Source organism: Gymnoscopelus braueri, assembly GCF_963280865.1.
Source record: "Gymnoscopelus braueri genome assembly, chromosome: 7".
NCBI lineage: Eukaryota > Metazoa > Chordata > Actinopteri > Myctophiformes > Myctophidae > Gymnoscopelus > Gymnoscopelus braueri.
Genome location: NC_137608.1, coordinates 3,587,946 through 3,609,833, shown reverse-complemented (window position 1 = coordinate 3,609,833; position 21,888 = coordinate 3,587,946). Strand labels below are relative to the sequence as shown.

At 40.1% G+C, this 21,888-nt stretch overlaps 2 protein-coding genes across 2 annotated transcripts in view; one reads left to right on the top strand and one right to left on the bottom strand.

Annotated features, from left to right (window-relative positions):
- Window positions 1-21,888, top strand: part of LOC308089392 (major facilitator superfamily domain-containing protein 6-A-like) — a 278,032-nt gene that overhangs the window by 239,047 nt on the left and 17,097 nt on the right. The window lies entirely within an intron of this gene.
- LOC308088285 (extracellular calcium-sensing receptor-like) lies at window positions 15,591-20,290 on the bottom strand (the record flags this gene model as incomplete). Its single annotated transcript, XM_080432686.1, has 7 exons — window positions 15,591-16,504; window positions 16,591-16,714; window positions 16,809-17,036; window positions 17,247-17,522; window positions 18,328-18,534; window positions 19,214-19,483; window positions 20,255-20,290. 7 exons carry the CDS (start codon window positions 20,288-20,290, stop codon window positions 15,591-15,593), a joined length of 2,055 nt encoding a protein of 684 aa, XP_080288812.1.

Sequence of the window (21,888 nt, the reverse complement as noted above, 5' to 3'; positions counted from 1 at the left end):
ACAGTATTTGTATACAACCTGCTATTTCTAAACCTCGTCATGTACATAATGTTTGGATGGATATGTGTAAATATGTAGATACCTTGTTGTCTTTTTCCCTTGTTTCTCTTTTTTCCCTGCTGAAAATCTGCCTGTTCCACTCTTATGCTCTGTAAATATGTATTTCAAGCTTTAAATATACTATATACATTGTACATCATATTATATTTGATAAACATCCAAATCACATCATCATCAATAGGTGATGGTAACAGGGGTTTCAAGTAAGCAACTTACCATGGGCACTCTGTACAAACCTAATACACTAGAGATGGCAATAGAATTTGCTGAGGAATCAGCACCCACAATGCCGAGCACTGGAGGAGAGCCAACACAGCTCTCATCCAGTTGAAACTGCTCCTCTCTCCCACTGACCAATGACAACGCAGCATGGAATGCAACTTCAAGCGTGTAACAGGTATCATAGATAATATACCCCAGAGTGACATTGGGTAGCAGCCTGGGGTTTCTGTTGATCTCTGTAATGGCAAAAGCCATGGTCTGGGCCCATCTGAACGCGTCAATGTAGAAACTAACACAAAATGCCACTGTAACCTTGCATATTGTCGAAATATACAACATCAATCATAATCATAATCCTATACATCAAAACAAGGTCCCTGTTCTCTTGCTTGCTATGTGATACTCACTCATAGCAAATGGGGTCCTGTTGCTCGGAGGTGAAAGACAGATCAGGGAGGACAGAGGAGTGGTGCATATCAAACACTGCACCCAGAACCAAGTCCCCAGGCTTGTACATTCTGTTGAGATTAAACGGTGCCTGTAAGCCACAAGAAGAGGAAGATGAGGAAGACAAAGCGGAAAAGGAAGAGAGCAATATCAAGGATAAAAGCAGGTGTATGACTAGAGAAGCCCTCATGACTGTCCTCCTCGGTCTAACCCTCCCCCTTCTCTAAATCCTTTGTCCAGTTGTTAAGTTTTATACCCAGTGCTGTGCCATCCCCTGTGCCACCTTATGGCATTACGTAATCTTTCACAGCAGGCAAGCACAAATCCCCCCCCCCTTTCTAGTTATTATTCTATGCACAAATAAATACATAAATAAAACACATTACGGTTCCACATACATGTACAAACGTCCAAACAAATGTCCAGATTAACAAAATAATTATCTTGGAATCATGACTAAAGGGAAGTCAGACATTTTTATGTTTTTGTGGCATTTCTGTGCAATTTCATGTTTTTTGCACCTGTTTGCATCCTAGGAGGATAATCAGATCCACCTAAAATCAGTGTATATAAAAGACCTTAATACTGATCAGCGCAATATACTGTAGGACTAGATTTGAAAGCCGCGTAGTGGCCTGAAAACCTAGTTAAATTAAAATTGCATAGATGGTGGGTCGACCATGGATGTCACAAAAGTAACATCTGGACCACCGGCCTGCACCAAACTTGGCACAGACACTGTTCAGGGGACTGCCATGAGAACAGTCATACCAGAGCCGCTCTGATCCACATCTAGCTTGGCACAAGCACTGTTAAGGGGTCTGCGATGACAATAGTCACATAAGGGGCCACATTCTACAACCCAGCTTACTGTGTCAGAGGCCCCCAGGATCAATGTTGTACAACCCAGCTTAATGCTGTCAGGCCACATTGTACAATCCAGCTTTCTGCTGCTTACAGACCATTTTATTGTTTTTACTTCTATTATTTCACAATTTGGCCAGTGTTTCACCAGCTTTTATAGTATAGTTTGTTGATTACTTTAGATGCAAGATCTTTTTCTTTACATTAACATTTTTTTCCAGAGGTATTAAAAAGGCCTTATAAGTCCTTAAATTGTCACTTCACTGTCATCTGGGGACCCCCAAAATCATGTGGGGATCCCCTTGGGGTCCCGATCCACAGGTTGAGAACCACTGCCCTAGAGGAACAGGTTGTTTGTGAGCTCCAGCAGAGTCTCTAAATGCTTCACTCAACTAGAGAATGTAGCATAATATCTCAGTTTCCATTGCTGAAACTGGGAGGAAACTATTAGAAGAATAAAAAAATAAAGTTTTGAGGGTGGTCCTTCATATTGGGGTGGTGATATGACTGGTTTCTAAAGCAGTAGCTTTGTGTTCTCGCCAGATGCGTCAGTATAGGCAGAGACATAATCTCTGATTGTCAGGCAACAACGGACTATACCCAGGTGGCCACGACGAATTAAACAAGCAAAGGTAGGTGTGTTTACCACCACTGATGACATCTGGCCCAGGGGTGATGAAATAGTGACTCAACTGGTGCAATGTTGTACTACAGGCCTGAAGCTTGGCCTGTACAGTGTCATAATACGGGAGAGTCTCTTTTCCCGGTGTTTCGCCCAGGCAGACAGGATTTTGAGGTTAGGTTTAAGCATAATCTCTTCGAGGTTAGGGTTAGGGTTATATGGTTAGGCATAGTGTTTGTGAGGTTAGGGTTAGGGTTAGTTAGGTTTAGACATAGTTTTAGTGAAGTTAAATGTTAGGGTTTAGACGCAATCAAGGCGAAACACCAATGAAAGAGGGAGTCCCGTCATAATACAGAGAGGTATGAGCAACCATACATCAAAATGGTTCTTGATACAAAATACTCCAAATATATAATAGGCTATGTATCAAAATAAACTACAGTATTGTAATGACCAGTGGGTTTCAGATTGGAAGGATTAGCATTGATAACTATGTATAAGAACACTCTTTTATTTGTGACGCTGCACACCAAACACCAAACCTACTGATTTACATGAGGAAATGGAGAGGGGGCAGCACCACAACTACCCCTCTCTACCACGCTGATGTGACACATACACATTGATTACAACACATAACACACAAACCTCATGACACATTAAACCCTATAAACACATCGCATTGCACATTCTAACTAGATAATAAGCACAGCCAAATTATACATAACAGATGCAGCATGCCAAGGCTGTCCCCCTCCACCATTAACAGCCTGGGACACCACACAGCCCCCACATGAGATGTTCTACTGACCCCAGTAACCCACCCACCCAACACAAGGGGGTCCTTGGCCTGAAAACAGGTTGAAGACCCCTGATCTAGGCCACACAAATGGAGCAGACTAAGCGTGGCTCTGTTCATTATGTTATGACAGCCACTTCCTGTTGGTCCCATCTTTACACCCTCTGCGCCACATACTTACACTAGCACACTTTTACTGCGGATGAAGAAAAGTCCTCTGCCTTTGGCCACTTAAAATAATTATTTAGGTTAAATTATTTTTTGTTGGCACTGATCGCTGCACTATCCTACACCTGGATGAATTAATAAGTATAAATTGGTATATTAGTAAACTAAGAGATGATAATGATAATGATAATAATATTAACATCTCTCTGTTGTCTCAGAAGCGTTCCCGCCCCCCTTCTAGCTGAATCTCTAATATTCTCTAATATAAAACTCAAATTTTAATGTGATTTCCAGGCAGCAAGTATCCAAGGCTGGAAATGAAGCCAATGTGGAAATAATGAAAACCCTGCAGTTCCCCTCCTGCTGGGTGCAGAAGAATTTTCATTCCATTAAAGTCAATGGGAACTCGATGTGACCTTTACACTTGGTTTTATTACCTTGGTAAACCTTTTCATAAAGACTTTATGTTTTAATTCGCTAGTTTCAAGTCTTCTTTCACACAGCATGATGAGTTTTTGTAAATTGTGCTCCCACCTCCCATTAATTACAATTACTTATAAAAAGGGTGCTTCTATTGGTTCTACTGAGTGAAGGCCCACTCCCACTCCAACATAAATGTCAGAGCTTAAATCGATATGTAAAGTAAATATGAAATTAGCAACAACAAATAGCAAACATGTTAACTTACTTATGTTGTTTTGTAGACAACATTGGCTGATCGCGGGAATATCCATTTTTTTTATCGTTTTGTAAGGAACTTTGTTTGTCCACGTATCATATCATGCCGAATAAATAGTTATTAACCACAAAATAAAATTAAAACAAAGTTATATTGTTGGCCAAAATAACACTACTAGTGAGCGCCGGGGGAGGTCAGCATTTACATGTTATCAATGTCTGCTTTCTGTTAAAGTAAGGCATTAAAGGGGTACTTCACTTTCAAAAAAACTTTTGGTCATTTTATCATCTACTCAGGCTTTTGTGAGCCCCCCAGACAGTTTTTAAGTTGCTCGATTCAGTATTTAGATATTTGATATTCATTTTAACAGACACGCCCCCTTCCTATACAAACCCATTGTAACTTCAAACTCCATTTTAACCATGTTAGATTCATCGAAAACACCCGTCCTTGGTTCTGGTGACTCATCCTGCCCTCCTAATGCGTGAGGGGGCCGTGTTTTTCCGATAATCTTTTTCATTTATTTAATTTAATTTTGTTATTGTATTTAATTTTTTTTCACTTTGTATTTTTTTTTTTAAATACATGAAAAAAGTAATTGAAAAAACACGGCCCCCTCGCGTATTAGGGGGGCGGTATGAGTCACCAGAACCGAGGACGGGTGTTTTTGATGAATCTAACATGGTTAAAATGGAGTTTGAAGTTACAATGGGTTTGTATAGGAAGGGGGCGTGTCTGATAAAATTAATATCAAATATTTAAATACTGAATCGAGCAACTTAAAAACTGTCTGGGCTGTTCACAAAAGCCTGAGTAGACGATAAAATGACCAAAATTTTTTTTGAAAGTGAAATATCCCTTTAAGGAGTGTCCATGAGTCCACGTGTTGAAGACATTGTTACCTACAGTATGCATTATAGAGTAAATGGTCTTTGCACAAGTGCTTTTCATGCACTGAATAGCCTACCATAGTGGGGAGCAAGGCTATGCGGCAAGGAGCCCTCAGTCAATGTCATTTCAACTATGCTTGCACCTCATGGTTCACTAACGTCCCAATATCACTAAAATCAAAACTACAGACCTCTCAAAACAAACTGATAAGACTGCTAGGCCTCTCCCCCAGGAATCCCTTCTACCAGCACACTTTGCTAGTCTGGGTTGGGTCAAGGTAGAAGACAGAATGCTTCATCTCTCAATGGGTCTGGTCTTTAAGATACTCAGAGGATCAGTGCCCAGATACCTGTCGAACTCTAAGGTGATGGGAATGGGAATAACATCAGAAGGAGCTCATCTGACCTCGTTCTCCCCAAAAAATTGCTCAAACTTGGGGGAAAATGCATTCTACTAAGCTGCCTCCAAAATGTGGAATGTCCTACCAAAATACTTTTAGGGTCTCGACTCCCAACCCAAACTCAAAACTAACCTAAAATAATGTCTGACCTTAAAATGCAATTGAGCATACAGTAGTTTAACTCCTTGAACACCTTGATGGTAGAATCCTCTGCCCCCTGCCCCACCCCTCCTTTCTCTGTAAATATACCTTATGATTCTACTGAGTTTTATTCCAACATTTATTGTATTGTATTTGTATTGTTTTGTATTATATGTATTATTAAAGGTAGGGTAAGTGATATTTTTGGGTTAAAACAAAAAGTATTTTGTTAAAAGGTTAAAGCACTATATTCTGATAATCATTGCTATAGAGTGTTTGTTCAGTAACAGGAGTCTCCCCATCTCTCCAGCTCTTTAATAAACAGAAAATTCATTTTCCGGTAGGTGTCAAAATCTCAGCCAATCAGGAGAAAGTACCCATTTTTAAGCTTCATTTTTATAGTGTTCCAGTTCAAAATTTGCCTGCTCATTTCTTAGTGTCATCACTTCCAATTTCACTTGTTTAATCTATATCCTGATTGAGTTCTCTATCCTGATTGGATAAAATTGGAAATGAAACTGAAACTGAAACTAAAACTAAAATGCATTTTCTGTTTTATAAAGAGCTGGAGAGACAAGGAGACTCCTTTTACTGAACAAACACTCTATAGCAATGAGTACTATCAGAATATAGAGCTATTTAACACTTATTTTAACCAAAGAAAATCACTTACCCTACCTTTAAGTAGTATTGATGAATTGAGTACAATGGACCCCATTGGAAACAAGCTCCCTGGGGCTTTTTGTGTTATCGTTTTTAACATAACCTTTGACTGTACTACCTGTGCTGTTAACAAACTTGTTAATAAAGTATTCAATCAATCAAATTCAATGGGAGGAGTGAGCGACAAGGGAGCTTAGAGTTGGGCCAGCAGTTGAAAACATGCTTTTAAAAAATCTACTAGAATGGCTGTCACATGCCAACACTGCATTGGTTGATAGTGTTATGAAACCTTCATACAGAGAATACTGTTTTCAAGTATTTTGACCGTGAAGAAATCACACAAAAAAGCGGCTTTAACCCATTGAAACGCCATCAAAAATAATGCTGTTAGACAATAATAGCTAAAGGGTACATTTGCCCATTTTATGTACATTATTTTCCTCTCACAGACCCACAGAAAATGAAGAGATGCTAATTGTACTTGTCTATATAGGTCTAAAATCACCATACTTCTTTAAGGTAGGGTAATGAACTTTTCACCAACTTTATTTATGATAGATAATAGATGTTTGCATCTCTGACAATTTGGTTTAATATGGTAAAAAACTAAATGTATTACCAACAATCACGAAATAAATAAATCAATATAAACCTATTGTTATAAAATACACATAAAATAAATATGATTTAATTTCTGCTTCTACCTCTTGGTGGCACCACGACCCATGATAGACTTCTTGGTGTTTCTCTCAGGTTTCAAAAGGATTGTATAACACTTTGGTCCAAACAGTGCCACCAAAAGTCCAAAACTAGAAGCTAAAATAGCAAATACCTCCACTACATCTGCATATTTGCCTGGAGAGCTGATATATGCTGGGATGAAGGCTATCCACACGGCACAGAAGATCAACATGCTGAAAGTGATTAACTTGGCTTCATTGAAGTTGTCTGGTAGATTCCTTGCCATGAATGCTAGGATGAAGCTGAGGAGCGCCAGTAAACCAATGTAACCTAGTAACACTGAAAAACCAACTGTTGATCCCACATCACACTCATAGACTATCTTATCGCTGTTGTATTGTTCGTTTTTACGAGGAGTTGGTGAGGCAGACACAAGCCAGGCTGTGCAGATTGTTGCCTGGATGGAAGTAAGAGCCAGAACTGTTGCTCTCTGCTGCATAGCACCGAAAAACTTCATAATATCTGCACCCCCTGGCTTGGAGGAGTTGAACACAGCCAATACCACCATAGTCTTTACCAGGATACATGAGACACACAGCACAAAGCTGATCCCAAATACTGCATGCCTCAGCTGACAAGTCCAGAGCGTTGGTCGGCCAATGAACAGAAGTGAGCACAAGAAACACAGTTTGAGTGACAGCAAAAGTTGGAAGCTGAGTTCTGAGTTGTTGGCGCGTACCATGGGTGTGTCTCGATGATAGACGAAGATTCCCAGGACAATGGCACACGTAAGTGTGCCTAGCAATGAGATGGTTGTCAAGGAGATACCCAGGGCCTCATGGTAGGAGAGGAACTCCACGCTCTTAGGGACACAGTGGTCACGCTGGGGACTGGACCAGAAATCCTCTGGACAACTGGTGCATTCCGTAGAGTCTAACAAAGAGGGTAAGGTTAAAGGGACATACAAGTACAGTATCAGCCTAAAGATAATCTACTGTACATGTATAATGTAAATCTACCAGTCTCATTGCTGATCTCTCCCTCAGAACAAGCAATACAGTCAAAGCAGCAGACAGGTTCCCCTTTCCTTCTGGCCACACGGGTTCCAGGGTAACAGCTCTCACTGCATACTGACTGAAGCGGCTACAGAGGTAACAATGATCAATTTCAGTCCAAAGTAAATTACATGCACATCATGGGCTCAACATGGGGTATTTTAGAAAGCCAAAGTGACCTTTTTGGTTTCAAAGTTCCAGAAGATTCTGTCTTCATCAAGGATGAGCTCTTCACCTGCGGATGTTGACTTCTTGTACAAACCTACGTACTGAACCTTTATGCTTCCATCAGGGAGCCACACCCAGTTCATTATATCACAGACTGGTGAGGCATCACTATTCCCATCAAATGATACTTGATCACCAACTGATGTGGTGAAGTTGATCTTTTCCAGGTAATACACAAGCTAGAAATGATGAGCAAAATTATGAAGAGCAAAAGACTATTTTGTACAAGATACACAATAGTGACACTGACATGGATTGTTTATGTATTAACTATGTTTTGTTTATGTATTAACTACATTTACAGCACAATTTAAACATGAACTATATTTTGTTCCAACCTTCTGTGCATTGGGGAATGGGAGGGGGGCTTCTGTGTCCCAGCAGAGAATACATTAACCCCCCCCCCCCTCCCTATAAAAAGAACAAACAAATAAATAATAAATAAAACTTTGGTAAACATTTACAGCAGGCAATAAGTATTATTGTGCATCACTATGAGAAAAGTATTACTACAATTTCATCCTCAATGCTTTGTACCAATGCCATATTTACATAATCATTATTATTCAAAATTAAATCCAACAAGAAACCAGTAAATTGTTTATTAATATAACACCTGCCATGGCTGTATTGTCTGCAAACTAGCACAGCTGTGCCCAGTGAAAGGCCCTCTTCCAGGCACACATTGCAACATGTCATGGAGGGCATAGGCCAGAGCGTACACAGCCTTGTACACCATAATATCTGCCCTGAGGTTAGACACATCCAACAGGGCAGTTTCTGCTGTTCCTAGGTCCTCTTGGCCAGTACACACCTTTCCACCCGCATCCACCCACTCTGACGGAAGGGGTGCAAATTTACACTCAAATGTGCGTTCCCAAAACTGCCTCACCTGAAGAAACAAAATGAATACTCAAACAGAAAAATAATACCTTGTGAATATTTCAAAACAGACATGAGATTGAAATTGCAGCTTAAATGTTATATGAAATTCATTTTCACTTTTTTTTTTGGGGGGGTCAATCAGACCTCAATTAGACCCCAAAAAACTTTGAACATTCAGTGGATATTCTGTGGTCTGGGGTTTTCTGAATAATTAGATGTTTCACAAGGCCACTGGCAGTAGACTGATAAAGAGCAGTCTACTGCACTCACACACTTGAAAAACTAGCCAGAGTAAACCTTGAGAAACGCTAATGGGCCCCGCCAAGACTCACTATTATATTTTCGTGGCTGTTGTCAAGGTCATTCTCAGGATGTATTTTCAACAAGAAGTCCTTGAGGCCTGGTATCTCTCCACGATGGAGTGCAATACCCAGGGTTCCTCTCAGGTACGGCAAGAAGCGAGGAGTCTGGAGGTTTGGGTCTTCTATCCAGCTTATATCAGCTATCCACTGCAAACCTGTCACCTTCTGCTTTACCACCTGTTGATTACGATCAACAACAACAACAACAACAACAACAACAACAACAACAACAACAACAACAATGATAATAATAATAATAATAATAATAATAATACAGTAAACTATCAAGACAAATGCAATCTAATACAATTCTAACAATACAAATTTAAGTTTTAGCAATGAGATGTGTGAATTTTCATTATTGCTTGTTGTGCAGAGAAGAACGTGTAAAAAGACATTATGACATACAATTACAATTACTGAGCATTTAATTTGAACCAAATACTTGGTTCAACAAAATGCTTGCTAATGCAAAATGCTTGCTAATGAATAGCAACCTATTTTATATATGAAATGATGTCTTCACTTCAATACAACTCATTTCAGATTCCTTATAATTATCCGTTCCAAAATAACATGGATCACAACCCCAACCTCATCCATGAGTTTAATCATACGGGTCCCATATTCCAATACAATGACCACACGAGCTGTGGATTTCTTCATCACAGAGACAATTCTCTGGACTTCAGCTGGGTCACTGTCATAGGGAAAAACCTCCACATACGCCAGGCAACCCAAACCAGACTGGGCCAGCTCAGACTGGAAGATGTGGGCCGTATCACGGCCATAGGCATCATCACTAAACAACGCTCCCACCCAGGTCCACTCGAACCGTCTCGTAATCTGGAGCATAGCTCGCACCTGAATGGATATAGAATGGAGGGATAAGTGCTTGAACTAGATGATCAGACCTTTAGGCTCCAGCAGTAATACACACAAGCAAATGAGAGGTGATTATAATGCAAAATCAATTACACTCACTAGAGAGAGGTATTTGTCAAGTGTGTGGAACATGTACTACTTAGAAGTTCACCTGGATGGTATTGCTTATGACTGTTCTGAAGAAGGAAGGGTGCTGATTACGGTCACTCAGACAGGAGCACATGGCATAGTAACTTACCTGAAAGAGACACAAAACATCTGTTCTGTAATTTACCACTTTCTTTATGTATTTTCTTTTTTCTTATCCTTTTCCTTTTTGGTTCTCCCCCCTGTGGTTTCCCCTGCAAACAAAGCATGTGAGTGGAGTGAGGACTGACAAGGCTGTTCTCATGCTCCACTCAACCTGTCACTCTGCTCAACATTACTGACTGCTCACCTAGACCCCCCCCCCCCCCTCTCTCTCTCAATGTCTGTCTCTTTCCCCCAGCAACAGTTCAATTTCAAATTGTATCCTTTGGTTGACTGATGCTTTAAAAAAAACACACTGATACTCTTCTTGCAATAATGTCTATGTCATGACAGTATACGTATACCAGCTGCTATGCTCATGCACGTACAGTACATAATGTTTGGATGGATATGCTATGTGTGGGAGACCAGGGACAAAAGTAACACTTTTTGTATTTGCCTTCATAATTCACAGACTACTTGAAATATACGAGTCATCTTTTGCTTTAAGAAACATATATGTGTGCCCTAATTAATAATACAATTTTAAGCTTTCACTAATAAGGACAAGACTAAAATATTAATTTGAATGCAATGAGTCACAGTGTTACAATTGCCCCCGTGACGGGGGCAGTTGCTAGTGGTTGGGGGCAATTATAACACTGTAAAAATAAGTCATATTAACACACTTTATGTCAAATAAAAGCACATCACTAAGTAATATGTATTTTTTTTATAATTTTACATTTTTACTTACGAATGTTTTATATACATAATTACAATTATTTTGTATTTTAACTTACCATGGGCACTCTGTACAAACCTAATACACTAGAGATGGGAATAGAATTCGCTGAGTTATCAGGACCCACAATTCCGAGCACTGGAGGAGAGCCAACACAGCTCTCATCCAGTTGAAACTGCTCCTCTCTCCCACTGACCAATGACAATGCTGCATGGAATGCAACTTCAAGCGTGTAACAGGTATCAAAGATAATATATCCCAGAGTGACATTGGGTAGCAGGCTGGGGTTTCTGTTGATCTCTGTAATGGCAAAAGCCATGGTCTGGGCCCATCTGAACGCGTCAATGTAGAAACTAACACACAAAATGCCACTGTAACCTTGCATATTGTCGAAATATACAAAATCAATCATAATCATAATCCTATACATCAAAACAAGGTCCCTGTTCTCTTGCTTTGCTATTGTATGTGATACTCACTCATAGCAAATGGGGTCTTGTTGCTCGGAGGTGAAAGACAGATCAGGGAGGACAGAGGAGTGGTGCATATCAAACACTGCACCCAGAACCAAGTCCCCAGGCTTGTACATTCTGTTGAGATTAAACGGTGCCTGTAAGCCACAAGAAGAGGAAGATGAGGAAGACAAAGCTGAAAAGGAAGAGAACAATATCAAGGATAAAAGCAGGTGTATGACTAGAGAAGCCCTCATGACTGTCCTCATCTGTCCCTCCCTCCTGTCCTCATCAACCCTCCCCCTTCTCTAAATACTTTGTACAGTTATTAAGTTTTATACCCAGTGCTGTGCCGTCCCCTGTGCCACCTTATGGTATTACGTAATCTTTCACAGTACCCACCTGCAAGCACAAAAAAAGTATAAGAATTTTGTTTTGCTAGTTATTATTCTATGCACAAATAAATTGCAGTTTTGAAGGCTTAAAGTTGCTAAAAAATACATTACGGTTTCACATACATGTACAAACTTCGGAACGCACATATCATGTCCAGATTAACAAAATAATTATCTTGGAATCATGACCTAACCGCAAAAGGAAGTCAGCCATTTTTATATTTTTGTGGCATTTCTGTGCATGTTTTTTGCACAGATTGTACAAACCCCATCCTAGGAGGATAATCAGTTCCACCTAAAATCGCTCAGTGTATATAAAATACCTTAATACTGATCAGCGCAATATACTGTAGGACTAGTAGTAGAGGACCTATAGCTAAGATATGTATGCACTTAATTTAGTAGAGAATATCTTAACCGTTCTTGGCTAATATGACCCCAGGGAACAACTTAGGAACTTTGACTAATTCTCTATCCGGGACAAAATAACCGAAAATGACCACGCCCTTTTTAAAATGAGCATAACCGGTGCACTACTTCCAACATGGCTCTATCTGCTAAACCGTTGGAGAGCCCCCCCCCCCCCCCCCCCCCACACACACACACACACACACACACACACACACGGTGCAAGGGGAAACACGCTCGCGCGCAGCAAGCGGCTATGATTAGCTCTGTGTTTTTTCATGAAGCTGCCCACGCATGCGCAGTTTGCAAACGGACGAACAAACTGTGACCTAACTGCGACCTAACAGAGTCCGCGCATGGCAGATATGCCGATTGTATTATAGGATATTTAAAAACAAGAAAAACAACTTTGTTACGTTTAAATTTTAAATTTTAAATTTTATAATTATTCTGCAATTTCTACCTCAGGTTAAAAGAAAAACTGTATGTTTACGTTGTTTATCATTTGTGCAACCCATTAAGGCCATGGACACCCATCTGAAAAGGTTTTGTGAAGAGAAAATTTGTCTTAAAAATTCAAAAGTATAAAAGAAATGTTCAAATACTGCACAAAAATAGCAGATGTACAAGCTCGCATCACGGCGGATGAACTGGTTTTAGAGTATTTGGTATTGTACAGTATGGTCAAGTTGGACAATATATAGCTCTGTTTTCATCATGTGTATCATGGATGAAAATGTAGTATATTGCATGTCACAAAAAGGTGGGGGCGTGGCTGTGGAAGGGGTCGTGTTTGGTAAAAAGGGTCTGCAACGTGTCATGATTGGTTGCCATGTCTGCTTATTGTAAGCGACATTGCCCTTGTTTTTCTGTGAAGGTGCTTGTAAAGACTAGTGGTTGCGGTTTGTCCCTGTTTTTAAAACGTTGTTGATATTTAGTATGAGTTATTGGTTGATATATTGATTCTTGTACCACACCTCCTCAAGTCCATCTGTGATTATTACCAAGATGTTTTACTGTACCAATTCTTAATAATTAAATATTGAAATATTACAGAATCCCAATCGATTGTAATGTAAACATCACAAATGTAATAAAAAATTCTAAACAACTTGTTATCAGGTAACAACTACATATTCTTGTAACTCATGTCTTGCGTTACCAATGCTGGCCAAATCAATCAACTACATGGCAGAAAACACAGGCATCACACATCCCACTTACCCACTATCCACTACATGCCTGACCTTGAAAGAAACGCCTCCCACAGACATACAGGGACTGACCTGTTTTGCCAGTCTATACTTGACATCTATGTCATACGTTCTTGTTTTTGTTGATGTAGTAAGAATCTTTTTATTTTCGTTTAAAAAATGTAAAAGGTATTAAAGTCCTTAAATTGTCACTTCACTGTCATCTGGGGACCCCCCAAAATCATGTGGAGACCCCCCTTGGGGCCCCGACCTACAGGTTGAGAACCACTGCCCTCCAGCACATGGAAAATTACCAGTGAGTCTCTAAATGCTTCACTCAACTAGAGAATGATATAATATCTTAGTTTCCGTTGCTAAAAGTGGGAGGAAACTATTAGAAGAAGAAAAAGACATTGCAGAACCAATGAAAGGTTTGAGGGCGGTCCTTTGGGGTGGTGATATGATATGATATGGTGGTGATTGTGTTCTCGCCAGATGCGTCAGTAGGCAGACATAATCTCTGATTGTCAGGCAACAACAGACTATACCCAGGTGGGCACATATTAAACATGAGCTGGCAAGCAAAGGCAGGTGTGTGTTTACCACCACTGATGACATCTGGCCCAAGGGTGATGAAAAGGTGACTCAACAGGTGCAATGTTGTACTAGGCCTGCAGCTAGGTCTATTCTACAGTGTCATAATACAGAGAGGGATGAGCAAGAGCAACCAGCAAAATGGTTCTTCATACAAAATACTCAAATATATTTATATTTTTTAATATATCTATGTATCAAAATCAACTACAGTATTGTAATGACCAGTGGGTTTCAGATGGGAAGGATTAGTATTGATCACTATGTATAAGAACAGTATTTTATTTGTGACGCTGCACACCAAACACCAAACATATTGATTTTATAAGCACCACAACTACCCCTCTCTACAAGTAAGACGCGCGAACGCTGGAAGCGAACGCAGCTCGAAAATATTGTGTATTTATGGACTTGTAATCCGTGTTATTTCACCGTGATGGGGAGAGAACATTGACATTGTGTGTGTGTGTGTGTGTGTGTGTGTGTGTGTGTGTGTGTGTGTGTGTGTGTGTGTGTGCAGAGCATTGTCTAAATTCCTGCACTCTGGCGCACTCTGGCGGCTGCAAATAGGCAGTGCACGCACGTGAGTCACATGGGGGCGCGAGGCAATGAGAGCGTGAGTCACATGGGGGCGCGAGCCAATGAGAGCGTGAACACAGAGACAACACACACACACAACCCAAGCAAGGTTACATAGTAAGCTCCACTTGGTCGGAGGCGCGGCTTCCTTCCGCGTTCACAACCACACTGATGTGACACATACACATTGATTACAACACATAACACGTGAACCTCATGACACATTAAACCCTATAAACACATTGCATCGCACATTCTAACTAAATTATAAGCACATTATACATAACAGACGCAGCATGCCAAGGCTTAAATGATTTTTTTGTTGGCACTGATCGCTGCACTATCCTACACCTGGATGAATTAATTATTATAAATTGGTTTAGTATGCTAACTAGTAATGATGATAATATGTACATCTCTCTGTTGTCTCAGAAGCGTTCCCGTCCCCCCTTCTAGCTGGATCTCTAATATTCTCACTAATTTTAGAAGAAGAAAGTCAAAGTACTTCCTTTAATAAAACTCAAATTTAAATTTCCAGGCAGCAAGTATCCAAGGCTGGAAATGAAGCCAATGTGGAAATAATTAAAAGGCTGAAGTTCGCTATTTCCCCTCCTGCTGGACCTTACAAAATGTATGCCGTTAGACAATAATAGCTAAGAGGTACATTTGCCAATTTTAAACATGTACATTATTTGCCTCTCACAGACCCAAGAGACGCAAATTGTCTATATAGGTCTAAAATCACCATACTTCTTTAAGGGAGGGTAATCAACTTTTCACCAACTTACTTTATGATAGATAATAGATGTTTGCATCTCTGACTTGATTTGGTTTAATATGGTAAAAAAAACTACATTTATTACTAACAATCACAAATCAAATATATCAATATAAACCTATTGTTATAAAATACACATAAAATGTATATGATTGAATTTCTGCTTCTACATCTTGGTGGCACCACGACCCATGATAGACTTCTTGGTGTTTCTCTCAGGTTTCAAAATTATTATATAACACTTTGGTCCAAACAGTGCCACCAAAAGGCCAAAACTAGAAGCTAAAATAGCAAATACCTCCACTACATCTGCATATTTGCCTGGAGAGCTGATATATGCTGGGATGAAGGCTATCCACACGGCACAGAAGATCAACATGCTGAAAGTGATTAACTTGGCTTCATTGAAGTTGTCTGGAAGATTCCTTGCCATGAATGCTAGGATGAAGCTGAGGAGTGCCAGTAAACCAATGTAACCTAGTAACACTGAAAACCCAACTGTTGATCCCACTGCACACTCATAGACTATCTTATCACTGTTGTATTGTTTGTTTTTACGAGGAGTTGGTGAGGCAGACACAAGCCAGGCTGTGCAGATTATTGCCTGGATGGAAGTAAGAGCCAGAACTGTTCCTCTCTGCTGCATAGCACCGAAAAACTTCATAATGTCTGCACCCCCAGGCTTGGAGGCCTTGAACACAGCCAACACCACCATAGTCTTTACCAGGATACACGAGACACACAGCACAAAGCTGATCCCAAATACTGCATGCCTCAGCTGACAAGTCCAGAGCCTGGGACGGCCAATGAACAGAAGTGAGCACAAGAAACACAGTTTGAGTGACAGCAAAAGTTGGAAGCTGAGTTCTGAGTTGTTGGCGCGTACCATGGGCGTGTCTCGATGATAGACGAAGATTCCCAGGACAATGGCACACGTAAGTGTGCCTAACAATGAGATGGTTGTCAAGGAGATACCCAGGTCCTCATGGTAGGAGAGGAATTCCACGCTCTTAGGGACACAGTGGTCACGCTGGGGACTGGACCAGAAGTCCTCTGGACAACTGGTGCACTCTGTAGAGTCTAACAAAGAGGGTAAGGTTAAAGGGACATACAAGTCCAGTATCAACCTAAAGATAATCTACTGTACATGTATCATGTAAATCTACCAGTCTCATTGCTGATCTCTCCCTCAGAACAAGCAATACAGTCAAAGCAGCAGACAGGTTCCCCTTTCCTTCTGGCCACACGGGTTCCAGGGGAACAGCTCTCACTGCACACTGACCGAAGCGGCTACAGAGGAAGGTAACAATGATCGATTTGAGTCCAAACTAAATTACATGCACATATGAGCTCAACATGAATTATCTTAGAAAGCCAAAGTGACCTTATTGGTTTCAAAGTTCCAGAAGATTCCTTCTTCATCAAGGATGAGCTCTTCACCTGCGGAGGTTGACTTTTTGTACAAACCTACATACTGAACTTTTATGCTTCCATCAGGGAGCCACACCCAGTTCATGATATCACAGATTGGTGAGGCATCACCATTCTCATCAAATGATACTTGATCACCAAATGATGTGGTGAAGTTGATCTTTTCCAGGTAATACACAAGCTAGAAATGGTGATGAACAAAATTATTTAGAGCAAGAAAAATATTTTGACCCAACCTTCAGGGCATTGGGGAATTGGGGGTGGAGCTTCTGTGTGTGAACCCCCCAATACATTTTCATCCTATGTCAATCTTTCATGATTTGTACCAATATCATATCATCAGAAATAAATCCAACTGGAAATTCTAGTAAACTGTCTATCAATATCACACCTGCCATGGCTGTATTGTCTGCAAACTGGCACAGCTGTGTCCAGTGAAAGGCCCTCTTCCTGGCACACATTGCAACATGTCATGGAGGGCATGGGCCACAGCATACACATTCTTGTACACATTATACTCTGGCCTGAGGTTAGACACATCCAACAGGGTAGTTTCTGCTGTTACCAAGTCTTCTTGTCCAGTACACACCCTTCCACCAGCATCCACCCACTCTGACGGAAGGGGTGCAAATTTACACCGAAATGTGTGCTCCCAAAACTGCCTCACCTTAAAAAACAAAATGAATACTCAAACAGACATGTATAACACCTTGTGAATATCTAAACATCAGATTGAAAATGCAGCTTAAATACTAAATGTTTCTTGTGGACAGCCGAATGCATCAGCGGATGTGATCTTCCCATCAACCAAGACTCATACGATGAATGCTGTATAAGCAAAGCGCGCAGAATCATCAAATATCACAGTCACCCCAGCAACAGATTGTTTCAGAAAATACCACATGGAAAGTAATCTGAGTTCCCAGAAGTTTTCGCCAGCTCTCGCATACAAACGGGAGGGGCGAGGAACTTCTGGGCCAGAACCCTGGTATTTGTGGACGGGACGTAACTTACGCTCAGAATCTGAGCGGACACGCCTCTTACCGGTCTGAGAGCTGTGCAACTCGTCTAAACAGTCCGACGAGAGGCAAACAGCAGTACACAACAATGGCGGCCGGAATTTCTCAAGGAAAAATTGCTTCCCGTCGCTCCTACTGTATTTACATGCAACACCCACTGCATGTGGATCCCGCCCCCTTTTCTTCGTTGGCTGTTGATTTGAATCAGAACGCAGTGGCCGCGCCCCTGCTGTCCAGGCTCTGAGGCGAAGTCTCCCAGACTACATGGAAAGTGACATGGCCAGCGTCAGTATATTGATAAAGAGCTTCTTCCCCAGGATAATCAGACACTTGAACCAACTAGCAAAAGTAAAGCTTGAGAAAAGCTAATGACCCCCGCCCCCAAGCCCTGAAACTCTTGCCTGTACACAAGATGTAACAATAAAGATTGTTGAAATTAAACGAATGACACACTATGATATTTGCATGGTTGTTCTTAAAGTCATTTTCAGGATGTGTTTTCAACAAGAAGTCTTTGAGGCCTGGTATCTCTCCACGACGGACTGCAATACCCAGGCTGCCTCTCAGGTAGGGCATGTAGCGAGGAGTCTGGAGCTTTGGCTGTTCTATGAAGCTCACATCAGCAATCCACTGCAAACCTATCACCTTCTGCTTCACCACCTGTTGATTGTGATCAAATGCAAAATACAACAACAACAACAACAACAACAACCACCATGCACCACCATCATTATCATCATCATAATAATACTATTAAAATTAATATTAATATTAATATTAATATTAATATTAATATTAATATTAATAATGATAATGATAATGATAATACACTCTTCTGTAAACTATCAATAATAAATAGGTTAATTTAATTAACCTTAATTATTAAATTGCTTTGCAATAAAAATGCTTGCAATTAAAGTTGCACTATGTAACTTTCCTCTTCTACCCTGGATTTGAACCCAGTTTCCTGCATAAGTGCTTACATTTTTACCATTGAGCTAATAGAGCCTGCCTGCTTGCTCAGGGGACAAATTGAATCTTGACCATCAGGTCAAAATTTGTGTCAGATCCTGTGTCTAGATGAGACATGACCTGTGACACGATCTAAATGTCTGAATAGAAGAGAAGGGAGACTAAATACAACCACCCCAATTGTATAAGTTATATTGTATTAACATACTCTACCATACAGATTTGACAAATTGCATTTTATTCATAAAAAAAAGTTACATAGTGCCACTTTAAATAACAAAAATATCAAAAAATGCATTTCAATATAACAAATTTCACACTCCTTATAATTATAAGTTCCTAAATTAACATGGATCGTAACCCGAACCTCGTCCATGAGTTTAATCAGAGGGATCCCATAAGCAATTACAGCGACCACGTGAGCTGTGGACGTCTTCATCAGAGTGACAATCCTCTGGAGTTCAGCCGGGTCACTGTCCCAGGGCAGAGCCTCCAAATACGCCAAGCAACCCCAACCGGACTGGGCCAGCTCAGACCGGAAGATTTGGGCTGCATCGTTGCCATAGGCGTCATCAATAAACAATAATCCAACCCAGGTCCACTCGAACCGTCTCATAATCTGGAGCATAGCTCGCACCTGAATGGATATAGAATGGAGGGATAAGTGCTTAAACTGGATAATTCACATAGTGGTAAATCATTGACCTTTGGCAACTGAATTTCCCCTGCGATCAATGAAAGTCTGTCTGTCCGTCTGTCTGTCTGTCTGTCTGTCCGTCCGTCTGTCCGTCTGTCCGTCTGTCCGTCTGTCCGTCTGTCTGTCTGTCCGTCCAAATCAGTGGATCTCCTACACAGATTCCACAATGAAAAGGTCTAATAATTCTGTTTTGATGCTGTCAACAGAGGCCTTAGGCTCCAGCAGTAACGCAGATAAGCAAATATGCAATATCAATTACACTCATAGAGGAAGTGTGTGGAACATGTACTACTTAGAAGTTCACCTGGATGGTATTACTTATGACTGTTCTGAAGAAGGAAGGGTACTGATTCCGGTCGCTCAGGCAGGAGCACATGGAATAGGAACTTATCTGAAAAAAGTTACAAAACATCTCGGTAACACTGTATATCAAGGTTGAGTGCATAATGCATTATAAGCACATTTATAATGCATTATGATGCGTTTATAAGGCATTATAACACTTGTTATGAATGTTTTATAATCATGTATGAGAACTTATAAGCTCAGTGGAACAGTCAGTTAAAAAAATGTTGTATTTGTTATTGGTTATTATCATTAGTTGTTCTGCATAATGTATAAACATTTATAACGAGTGTCATGAAGTCTTATAAGTGCGTTATAAATGTGATTATAAGGCATTATAGACCCCTCCTTTAAGTAAAGTGTTACCTGGTAGTTGTTCTGTAGTGCTGTTCTGCTGAGCATATCATGAATTATGACCAGCATTTATAATACTTCATAAACCTTACAAGTTGTTATGCATCATTATAAACATTTATTAAAAAAAGATATATAATGCTTTATAAGCACATTATAATGCCTAATAATAGCACTTGTAATGCATTATAGGCACAACCTTAATATACAGTCTTACTGACATCTGTGAGTGAGGAATGACAGGCTGTTCTCATGCTCCACTCAACCTGTCACTCTGCTCAACATCACTCACCGCCAGTGGTGTAATAAAAAAAATAGGGAGTGGCAAATAAAAGTTACCGCTTAAGCCTTATTTAAAGCTTATTTAAAAAATAGCTTAAATAGCCGATCTACAAGCTCACAAAGTGTCACTTGTAGAGCTGCTATTTTCACTATTAACAAATGAACAAATAAATAGGCCTACAAATAAAAAACACATTTTGAACAGATTCGCTGATTATGACATGCCCAAAATTGGGACACCAAGTTGGTTGAAAGTATGCATGGTTGCAGAAAAGAAAACACGTGTGTCACATGTCACATGTACAGTAGATGGACGGGCGTCGACTGAGATGCATTGAGATGATTATCTAAAATCTGTTAATAATAACAATAATAAACAAATAAATAAATGAATACACACTGCACCGTTAAGCACCTTGGATGCATGCCATCCAAGATCTTATGTAACATAATTGTACTGTTGCCCTCTCTCTCTCTCTCTCTCTCTCTCTATCTCTCTCTCTCTCTCTCTATCTCTGTGTCAAATGCTAACCTTTAATTGACTGATGAAACACTGAGAATCACGTGCAGGAATTTACAGAACCAGGGACAAGCGTTGTGTGCACATTTCAATGTATTTTGACATTGCTGTAACCTTATCATGTATGGTTCAAAGTGATTCATACATGAGGTTTAATGTTAAAATGTTATAACACATAATAACATTCTGAATACAAAGACATTATATGTGACCACGAGACCAGGCGGACTCAGGGCCTTAGAATTCCTACTTTCCAGTGTTAATTTTGTCGACGAAAACTGTGATGAAAAAAGTTTGTTGACTATCTTTTTTCACTGACAAAAACTAAATTAAAACTAAGCTATGATGACTAAAACTATGACTAAATGTACAGACAATTTCGTCAACAAATAAAAACTAGACTAGACTGGAGAAGAGATCCAGCAGAACTAAGTAATGTTATGCCTTGTTATGTGCAGGTGTCACTCTCCGAAAAGAATCAGGCATTTCAACGGCATCACGGATGCCGTTGAACCAAAATACATTTTAGTTAACTAAATCAACTGTAGATTTAGTCGACTAAAATCTTATGGTATTTAGTCAACTAAAACTAGACTAAAACTAAAACATTTCAGATGACTAAAATATGACTAAAACTAAATGGAATTTAATTCAAAAGACTATGACTAACACTACATACATAAAACTGTTGAAATGAACATTGCTATTCTCAGGTCCAGGTTTGGGCTCGTCTGAGGACGACCTAGAGAGAGAAGTCCAGGGTGAATCAAACCTGGAACACAGATGCAATGCACTCTGACCTTAAGAAAACCTACATTACAAATCTCCCTGCTCCACTCACATG